This window comes from Brassica oleracea, chromosome C6 (genome assembly GCF_000695525.1).
Source record: "Brassica oleracea var. oleracea cultivar TO1000 chromosome C6, BOL, whole genome shotgun sequence".
Taxonomy (NCBI): Eukaryota; Viridiplantae; Streptophyta; class Magnoliopsida; order Brassicales; family Brassicaceae; genus Brassica; species Brassica oleracea.
In genome coordinates this window covers 18,274,249-18,285,321 of record NC_027753.1, presented here as the reverse complement: position 1 = coordinate 18,285,321, position 11,073 = coordinate 18,274,249, and the positions used below count along the sequence as shown (strand labels likewise).

Genomic DNA, 11,073 nt, shown 5'->3' with positions numbered 1-11,073 from the left:
TAAAAAAATTTATCCCGGGGGCAGTCAATGTTTAAGCCGACCCTGCTTATAGCAGTTCCAACAGCAGTTTCTAAACAGAGTTGTTAGAGTACCTTTCAACAAAAATAAAAGAAATTAGCAGAGGGACAATGTAGTATCTCATATGAGACATTTAGAGTACCTTTCAGCATACCCATTTGCCATATGTTTCAGTATAATTGGTTGAATTATTCAAAAGAAAATAAAATTTAATAAAATTTAAAAATTATCTTAAAATATTAATAACCCGCTGAGAACATCTTTTAGGAGATGATACCGTTAAGGGTGATCTTAGGAATTACGGCTACCACCCCTTCTCAAAACCTATTTTCCTTTCTCTTTATTTGTTGTCTACGCTTCCTAAACTTTTTGGGTTGGTTTAATAGTCTTCAGACTCTTCACTAATCTATCTTTCTATCATTTACATTCCATTCAACCACCATGGTATACAAACAAATCATAACTCAGTTATAACTTACTTTCTTATAAGGCATTTTTAATTTTGTTGTATTTAAGAATGTATAGGGAGTTTCTGTTTAGGTATTTCTTGCTTTTGTCTTAGGAGGATCCAACAATGGTTAAGCTTGTAGGAGGACTGATGGATGTCTGATTATCAGACTCTGATATGTATACTTACACTTTCATGAGTAAGTTACCACACCGGTTATATATATCAACATATTTCTATTATTGTAGAACTGTTGTGAATAGAGAGAAAGAAGAAATCGGTTATTCTTATTATTCCAAAGGTCACGATACAATATATAGGGATACAACATTAGGGATTCAGAATCCTCTAAAACATGGGTTTATGGGCCTAATGGACATCCACGTAATAGTTCATAACAAGAACATAAAAGTTACTTAAATTGTTGAATCATAAAAATATGCTGGAGCTAAATTAAAAACATTGGCTTTGATTTTTATTTTATTTTGAATTACTGAACTTTTGTTGCTAAACAATATTGGAAGATGAAAGAAAGCTGCAAGCAAAACTCTAAAGAAAAACGAAATGAGTGACTTGACGAGTTGTATAAACAAACCTGAGACATCCACATATCAATTCAGTATTTAAATAATTCATCACATCTTGTTCACCTACATCTTCACCTTAAATCCTTTGAAAAGAAGATGAAAATCTTTGATCTCTTTCTTAGCTTCAGTATCTTCTTCCTCTCTCCATTTGTATCTCAAGCATATAATCATGATTCGAATTACACCCGCCCACCGCCTGGTGCAGACTTCATCGTCTCTCACGGCCATCCAAACTTCTATCCTCAACAGGTTTATTTAAGTGTCTTAGTACCTGTTAAAATTTCATTACCTGAGTTTGAGATGCGTACTCCATAAGACAATGTATTGTTGTAACAATCTTATATTTAGGAACAGATGGAGTAATTGATCGTTGACACCCACAGAAAAAATTTAATACATATTACTTAATCTTGACTAAAAATTATTTAGGTGCACGTATCATTGGCGGGTAAGGATCACATGAGAGTAACATACATAACAGAAGACATGAACGTTGCATCGATGGTGGAATACGGTAAAAGCTCAAAAAAGTACGACAGAAAAACAACCGGAGAATCCACTTCTTATAGATTCTTCTTCTACAGCTCCGGCAAGATCCACCATATCAAGATTGGTCCTCTTCAGCCAAGCACCACTTACTATTACCGTTGTGGTGGCCATGGTAAAGAGTATTCTTTCAGAACTCCTCCGTCCACTTTTCCGGTCGAGTTTGCCGTTGCTGGTAAGTAGCCCCATCATTAACTCTCTTTTCTTCAGTTATCGCATTTTCATGTCATTTATTTTTATCGGAAAGTCTAAATTCCTATAAGTTCAAGGCTACATCGAGAGATGGTAACTTTACATTTTAAACATGTTTTGACAAAAATGGTTTTAGCTGCAAAAGTTCTCTAATAGGACAAACGGTTAAAAACAGAACCAATAAAGTTGGTTTGTTCAATCATGTCACTAGCCGGGTAACTGTTGGGAAAATTACCCAATATCGATGAGATGAAGATGGGATTAGACAACTAAAAGATTTAGTCCAAGATCGTGGGCCAAGATCGCAACAGTAACTTAGTCCGGCTGTTAAATTTTAGTTATTTTTTAAGAAATAAAAATAGGATTAGATATACTAGATTTACTGTCGTTAACCACATTTGTCCTAAAAGACATAACCAAAATTGAAGTAGAACATATACGACATTAGCCCACCGGAAGTTTTCCATGTGTAACCATATATATTTAAAACTTTATGCTTATTAAAAGATATTAAAACTGGACTTCTGTGACAAAAAAAAAAAAAACTGGACTATATATGTTTATGCAATAACGCGCAAACCGTGCAGGACGTTACTTGTATTCCACTTTTTATACATGTCCACAACTTTCCCGTTGGAGTTAAAGTATACGCCAAATCCCAAGCTTTAAAGTTATACATGACTTATCTTTTGTTTTTGGCTGCCGGTTATCAATATTTTTAGGGGTTTCGAAATGGATTATACGTGCATGAATTGCCTCTGGTTCCAAAATTTAGTATTGTGGTTTAGTTGAGATTTGTTTCCAACGATCATATATATAATCAATGATTTACATAATTTTGATTCCTAATGTATGGCTGCCTCATACAATAATTGTAACTTTACTCATTCACTTAGATGTACTATAATAATCTATTAATCATTAAATTAGTTTAGTTAACTCATTCGTATACATATAAATTTTATATCAGTTATTAACAAAAAATCATTTGCATATCAAACATATTAAGAACTATTTTGAGATGTATCATATCAAATAGTTTGATTCATTTTGTTCTCAACACCATACATTATGTGGACTTGAATACAAGTGGTTAGGCAACAAAAAGTAACAAAAACCACAACCTCAAATCATTTATTATAGATAATACATCTTTTGAGTTGAATTCAACTCATGAAACACACCATCAATGATAGCTTGGATAGAGATTGATCTATTTTTGACATATTTGGTTAATATATGCTTGGTTCTGGTTCATGCATGTTAAAAACCGGGTTTCTAGCTAGTGTACTTACGTAAGACAAGTTTTTGTTCTGAAATTCAAGGTGACCTTGGGCAAACTGATTGGACGGTGAAAACATTAGATCAGATTACAAAACGGGACTTCGATGTCTTCCTACTTCCCGGTGATCTCTCCTACGCAGACAACCACCAGCCACTATGGGACTCTTTTGGCCGTCTCCTGGAGAACCTGGCTAGCACTCGCCCATGGATGGTCACCGAGGGAAACCACGAGATCGAGTCTGCCCGGATCATTGAAGAACATATAAGCTTTAAAGCATACAATGCCCGATGGCTTATGCCTCACGCTGAAAGCCTCTCTCACTCCAACCTTTACTACTCTTTTGATGCAGCCGGTGTCCACATTGTTATGATTGGTTCTTACACCCACTATGACTCCCACTCTGATCAGTACCGGTGGCTCCGTGAAGATTTAAGAAAGGTAACTTGTACATTATATATACTTGGAAAATACATGTTTCATATATATATGGGTCTAATTAAGTTCTCACTATTTGTTAACAACAGTTCAAATAGTCAATGCAAAACTCACATAATTGCTACATATTCCGGGAATTTGTTTGGATATAATCTCCATTAAAATAAATGTTTCGACTATTTCTTTAGTTCTTGAAATTAGATTATTATTTTTGTGCGAGGGAGATTGACCGTAAAAGAACGCCGTGGTTGGTGGCGGTGATGCACACGCCATGGTACAGTACAAACAAGGCGCATGAAGGTGAAGGGGAGAAAATGAGAAAGGCCATGGAGGGTTTACTTTATCGTGCTCAAGTCGACATTGTTTTTGCCGGCCACATTCATACCTACGAACGTTTCGTAAGTACCATCTTTGTTAACCTTTTCCTCAATTGAAATACAATTCTAATGCAACGAAATTTATAAATCACATAATTCTGCAAACTTAACGGCTAAAATCAGATGAATTTGTCAATTGCCATGCCACATGTTTTAAGTTAAATCAACTTGTACGTACGTAATGAATTTATTTGTTACTTGAAATGATTATTTACTTAGTTATGTATATTTAAATACTATTTAACAAGATTTTTTCACTCTATTGATTCCAAATTATGACTGATGCAAGAGGCCGGTATACAACCACAAGGCCGACCCATGTGGACCAATGCACATAACCATCGGTGACGGTGGCAATCGAGAAGGGCTGGCATATAAGTATGTCATGTCCCATTATTCATTTACTATTTTTTCGGGCCAAAATGCAGTGGTTTATGTTTCTTTTAAAAAGTTGGTTAACTGAACTGAATAAACAAAAAATTTACAGGTTTAATAACCCTCGTTCACCGTTGTCGGCATTCCGTGAATCGAGTTTTGGACATGGGAGATTGAGAGTTATAGACAAGAAACGAGCACACTGGTCGTGGCATAGAAACAACGATAACTTCTCAGTTATTGCGGATGAAGTATGGTTCGAAAGCTCTACGTCATCATCACATTGTATTCTTAATCACTTTAGAAATGAACTCTAAATCCCCTTACCTTAAAACATTACTCTTTTAAGGAAAAAAAAAAAAAACATCAAACATTACTCTTCTCTTCTTTACGTGGCTTCGTACTTGGTAAAATAATCTTAATTTTCGGTTAGCTCGCAGCTCATAACATAGAATTCTTTAGATCCTGTCGAATTCAAATTTTGAACATTAAATTACGTTTCAACTTAGGTTGTTTGTTAGCTCACAGCTCCATATGTGAAAATAAGTTCCGTTTCAACATAACTTTTTTATTTTCAACATAACATGTTGTTCACATATGGAGCCATCACATAATAGTAGCAATGGTTGGTCACAAACTCGTAATTTCTGAGAGGTTTAAAGTCAAAACTATAATTTTATATATGAAAGAAAATATTATAACTATTTTCAACCAATTTTACAAAATACTATATATATATAATTAAGTGTACGTGTCAATATTCTCATATCGTTTCATGATAATAAATTTAGGGCAAATCTCCAAAATAGCACAATTCTAAGTTTATATCACAAAAATAGCACTCAAAAACTAAAATGACCAAAATAGCACCTCTCTAAGTTTATCCTTTGAAAATTTTAATTTTTTTATTTTTCAAAATTTGAAATCTTATCCCCAAAACCTCATTTCTCAACTCTAAACCCTAAACCCTAAACTCTAAACCCTAAACCCTAAAATCTAAACCCTAAACCCTAAACTCTAAACCCTAAACCCTAAAATCTAAACCCTAAACCCTAAACTCTAAACCCTAAACCCTAAAATCTAAACCCTAAACCCTAAACTCTAAACCCTAAACCCTAAAATCTAAACCCTAAACCCTAAACTCTAAACCCTAAACCCTAAAATCTAAACCCTAAACCCTAAACTCTAAACCCTAAACCCTAAAATCTAAACCCTAAACCCTAAACTCTAAACCCTAAACCCTAAAATCTAAACCCTAAACCCTAAACTCTAAACCCTAAACCCTAAAATCTAAACCCTAAACCCTAAACTCTAAACCCTAAACCCTAAACTCTAAACCCTAAACCCTAAACTCTAAACCCTAAACCCTAAACTCTAAACCCTAAACCCTAAACTCTAAACCCTAAACCCTAAACCCTAAATCCTAAACCCCACCCTTTAACTCTAAACCCTAAGTTTGTGACTTTTAATAAAACATTAAGTGCTATTTTTGTGACTTTTGACCTTGAGTACTAGTTTGGGAATATAAACTTGATTTAGTGCTATTTTTGTCTTTTTTTCGTAAATTTATCACAGGCAATGAAGAACTCCCTCCATCCTTTATATGTAGGATTGGTGACTTAAAGGTTATACATTTTTAAAATCTTTAAAAGTGTATTTGGGAATTTGACTGTACATTAGTATACAGTGAAACCTCTATAAATTAGTGAAATTTCTATAAATTAATAATATTAAGACTACACCAAAACTATAATTTTTTTATTAATTTATAGAGATATTAATTTATCGATATACTAATTAAATCAAAAAATCAATTTAAAACTATAAAATTATATTATTTTATAGAGATTTATAGTGTATATTAATTTATAAAATATTAATTTAAAAGGATTATATTGTATTAAAAACATTAAGGCTAGGAGTCTTCTTTTGTTTGACTAGTGACAACATTCTTACCAATGTAATGCTCATTGGAGGTGGGGAATCATATACCCTACACTATATTTGTGAAATAATTTATACATATATTCTCAATACAATTATTTTCGCTGAAAAAAAGATGAAATGACATTTAAAATAGATGACATGGTTTTAGAAAATAGTGATATGATATCATATTAATTGTGAGATGTAAAATTTCCTTATAAAAATTTAAATTTTTTTGCAGAGATTTTAAATATGGTAATAAAAATAACTCATATATCATCATTAATGTCAATTTTCCATAATAAATATTTATTTATGGTAAACTATTAAATATATTAATAATTCATATATCACAATTAAAATAATAATATATATGTATATATGTATCTCACATTAATAAAAATAAACTAAATAAAGTAACACTAATCAAAAAAAAATTTGATAGTTAAATATTTAAACATTATTTAAATTTATCTGTTCATCTTCATCATTTAAATTAACAAAAAGATTTTTCAATTTAACTAAAACAAACAAAATCTTAAATTTATTAGAATTTATATTTATATGTAAATATATATATATATATATTTAAAATTAGATGGGAAGATATATATATATATATATATTTAAAATAAATAATTATTAAACACAATAATATAATTAAAACTATTTTTATAAAATCTAATTTTATCTTTATTAAAAATTAAATCAAATCAAATTTAAATAATTATACCAAATCAAAAAAATAAGATTACAAAAATAAGTTTATGATTTTTTATAGCTATTGAAGTTAAAATATAAATTAATAATGTTGAAATATAAATCAAAATAATCAATATTATGTTAAAAATTATTATTTTTGCGTATAGCGCATGAAAATCCCTAGTAGCCTATAAGGCATTCCACATCCACATAGCACTAATGTTAGAATCTATAACATTTAGGCTTTGTAAGATTATCATATTTTAGTTCAAAGACTTAAAATTATGGAGTAATAAAATTTATATATTTTTTGTCTAAATAATTTTCTACACGCAAAAGCCACACTTTGCCGGAGAGAAAAGCCAACGCGAATAATCTTATTTCTTTAAGGGGAAAAGAAAATTAATTGGGAAGATGAGGAAAACGTCACGTGACACGTGTCCTTCGTAGTACATATCTTTTACATAATGACACATCATGAACGGCTGAGATCAATCTAACACCATTTCTGGGGAGACAAACGCGTTCAAATGATGGTTTAAAAGTCAACGCATCGAACGGCGGCGATCAAATCTTCTGAAGCTTCGCCGCTTTGACGAGTGGGTTCGCCTTGGCGATCTCTTCGCGACCGGCCGATTTGAAATCGAAGGTGCATCCATGGACCTCCGGGTACCTGTGAGCCCCGCAAAAAGTCGTTCCGCACCGGCACTTGAACCCAGTCAACCCGACCCGTTTCCTACACGTCGTGCACCGATTCGGCCGTTTCTGCTGCTGCTCCGGCGGCGGAGTCACCGTCTTCGGCGCTTTCGTCGCCGTTACCTCCAGTTCAGCTGATGGGTTTCGAACGAGAGGCTGGATCATTGGAGAAGAGATGGAAATGGTCTCCGATGATGGAGGAGATACGTCGGAGAGAGAGGATTCAACGGTGGATTGCATAGAACCGATCTCTGACGACGGAGGAGATACGGCGGAGAGAGAGGATTCGACGGTGGATTTCATGGAAGCTTGCTGTTGCTTAAGGCAGAGATCGCCGTAGCAGTTGGAGCATAGATTCATGGTGGCGGAGCTGCCGAGGAAGCCGCAGTTGTTAGCACAGAGACGGTGGCCTTCCGGCGTCTGACATCGATGCTCTTCCGCCATAGAGAATTTCGAGGCTTTAAACCGAAAACCTGGGGAGAGAAAAAACAATAGATTCAATAAAAGTTAACGAATCTGCAGAATTAAAAAGAGAGAACATGACACGAACAGGAATCTGGTCACCGAGAGAAACAGAACAAAAGAAAAAAAACAGAAAGATCGGTAATAAAAAAGCGAAGAAAATTTTCCTCCGCTTTCTCGGCAACCAAACAGAGATGAAAAGGAAAAGAATGAGATGGAAAGTTTATAAAAGAGCGAGAAGACAGAGAAGAGGTGAGAGAAATAAGGAGAGGAGGAGAGAGGTTATGTTTACCTGTTCTTGAGAGAAGAAGAAGAAGAAGAGAGATGATTCACTGACTTTTTTTCTTTACCAATTAACGATGAAATCGGGAAGGGAGAAGAAAGAGAAAGAAGATGGAAACAGAGACGACGCTGCTGAAAAATCGAATATTTGTACACGTAACCCACTAAACCACGATCAAATTTTATACTAGTGATTAAATGTCGTCATGGTGGTGTCACTTGTTTGATACATATACTATTTTAATTTAATGTTACAGAAGCAGTTAATTACCTCTCTTTTTTTCTTACCAGCAAAAGGATATGAATCATAAGTAATTAAAAGTTGCTAAAAAAATGATAAGTAATTAAAGTAGAGTAAATACAGGAACTGTTAAAAAAGACAGCCTAAAATGATTATATTTCTCAGAACTGTTAAAATAACGTATTTACCTTGTCAAATAATATTCATAGTAAAATAATTAATTTTATTTAACTTGATTGTAGAATATTAAATGAGATTAAGAAGAAAAAAATTCAGCTAAATTTTTTTTTAAAAGACCTTTCAGCTAAATTTTTTTATCGTTGATAGTGTCAAGCAAAAGTAAAAACTCGTTAGATGGGTCAGTCAAACTTTACACCGTGTGGATTAGTCGGAAAAGGAAAAACGTACCGTGTTGATACAATAAAGAGCCACTTGGGATCTCTTCTTTAGGTCAACTTGGGATCTAATCTACCACTCGTTTCTAATTATTAGATTTTTTAAAACGAAACATTTGGAATGGACGGTCCAATTAACCTTATACTACATTTGTTCTAAAACCTCTAAAGTAATTGATCAGTTTGATGGGGAAATTATGTACGCAAACCGTTTAGGATTAAATTATCTAAGTTGTTAGGAATGTGTATTCGTAAGAGCGACAATAATTTGTCTTTACGATTTAATGTTAACCAGGTGATCCATCCCGGGCCGGCTTAATATATACAAGGGCCCTTGGGAATTTTTTTTTTAAGGCCCTATATGTTGTAAATTGAGAGTTTAGAAACTGAATATTTCTGTGTTATTATTAATGATAAAAGGGTTCCTTTATATAAAGATTACAAGATGAAGATAAATGGAAAGTATCCAAAACCTAAACTTACTAGAATTAGGAAAACTAATAATACATAATAATGGAAAGATTACATCTACTACGAAAAGGAAAGAGTTTTCTTTTCTCCTTTCTCCAAGCTTTATGGCCGTCTTTCTCTCTCGTGAAGTCGGCTCTCTCTCTCCTCTCTCTAGGCTTCGGCCATCTCTCCATCTTCTAAGTATTGGGCCGGTCTCGGACCGAGCCTGGTTAATGGCAATCCACTCCATGATTTATAACACTCCCCCTTGGATGCCATAACCATACAAGATCTGTAGTACGCTTCATGTTGCCTCATTAAAACCATATCAGGAAAACCCAGTGGAACAAAACCATGATGAAAGAAAAAGAGTACAACACGCACTACTCCCCCTGATGTGAACCTCAATGTAGGTTCTACATTCTACGCATCTTGGTGCGTGATATTTCCTGTATGTATAGGATGTGAGTAATCGGCCAGTATCATTACTGAACCGTAATTAGACCACTTCGACTTCTTAGGTCGTTTCTCATGTCCTTTGACATTGAGTGTCCCGGTAAAGCATGTGTGCTAAATAATGTGAATCATATTGTTCTCGGGGATCACTATTGGGTCTTTGCAAATCGTGTTTGCATGTGTCCATAGTCTAGACGTGATCGTCTACTGTTAACTCTTTACTTTGGTCGGACGAAATAAGTACTTATGGACAATGTACTAGACATAGTTATCGTGAACCTATGTCTCGATCTGGCCGATCCATGTCTGGGTCATAAACCTCGTTTATACATGTCCACTACTTGTCTCATGAGTGTTCAAGATCAATAATCATTGCTGTGAGTTTATAATCTCTTATTATGGCTCTGCGGCCGAACACTCTCATGGATGTGGACATCGATTTCTTTGCCTTTAGGCAGTACCATATCTATCTCGGACATCGTAGTCCTTTATCTATCTCTTGATGGTGTCTCATGACCTCTGTTGCTGTGGATTATATCACACACTGAAATATATATTATTAGGTCATAGATCTCGACTATCACAAGCTTATGGACTACAATACATTTGTATCCGGTTGATCTTTTGTCTCTACTGGCCCGTGATCAAGAAGAAGGGTCAGACGTCTTTTAGTCTTAAAAGCCGGACGCGTCTAGTAGAAGAGTCAGACGTTCTTTGCTGAAGAGTCGGACGCCCTTAGATGGACAGAGTCGAACATCTTTATTTTTGAAGGGTCGGGGTCAGACGCTTTTGGTCGGACACCCACATAGATTTATTCTATGCCTACTAACCTCTTTTAGGTTTAGTATAATCACAAGGAATTTCAAATATATGGACTGTATTGGATTGTCTTTTATACAACTCCAAAATCAATGAACATGCGTGATCAATTTCTTTTTCATACTATATGCAGCTGCTTTAGGTTTCAGTCCATGAATCAGCTTAGGAACGAAGTTGTTCTTTCATCTTATCCAGTGATCCATATGCTGCTTACTACATCATTATATTTAATTTCTTTCTTATTTCATCTTATCCAGTGATCCATATGCTGCTTACTACATCATTGTATTCTAATTTCTTTTTTATGACCAGACCATTGTCAATTTCGAAAATCTGTAGCAGCAACCACCACATAGGAGTTCATCTCCTTATAATATGTTC

At 34.2% G+C, this 11,073-nt stretch overlaps 2 protein-coding genes across 3 annotated transcripts; one reads left to right on the top strand and one right to left on the bottom strand.

The window, feature by feature from the left end:
* Positions 1 to 1,091: 1,091 nt before the first annotated feature.
* LOC106299382 (purple acid phosphatase 21-like) lies at positions 1,092 to 4,613 on the top strand. The gene is made up of 6 exons (XM_013735481.1): positions 1,092 to 1,302; positions 1,483 to 1,774; positions 3,117 to 3,514; positions 3,736 to 3,909; positions 4,178 to 4,266; positions 4,376 to 4,613. The coding sequence occupies exons 1-6, from the start codon at positions 1,150 to 1,152 to the stop codon at positions 4,578 to 4,580; spliced, it is 1,311 nt and encodes a 436-aa protein (XP_013590935.1). The 5' UTR covers positions 1,092 to 1,149; the 3' UTR covers positions 4,581 to 4,613.
* A 2,630-nt stretch (positions 4,614 to 7,243) lies between these two features.
* On the bottom strand, positions 7,244 to 8,521 carry LOC106296474 (zinc finger A20 and AN1 domain-containing stress-associated protein 6-like). Of its 2 annotated transcripts, none has more exons than XM_013732609.1 (2): positions 8,342 to 8,521; positions 7,244 to 8,060 (listed from the first exon to the last, which is right to left on the bottom strand). In XM_013732609.1, exon 2 carries the CDS (start codon positions 8,029 to 8,031, stop codon positions 7,459 to 7,461), a length of 573 nt encoding a protein of 190 aa, XP_013588063.1. In that variant the 5' UTR covers positions 8,032 to 8,060; positions 8,342 to 8,521; the 3' UTR covers positions 7,244 to 7,458. The 2 variants fall into 2 exon arrangements, with proteins under 2 accessions (XP_013588063.1, XP_013588064.1); XM_013732610.1 differs by lacking the exon at positions 8,342 to 8,521 and adding an exon at positions 8,138 to 8,334.
* Positions 8,522 to 11,073: the final 2,552 nt, after the last annotated feature.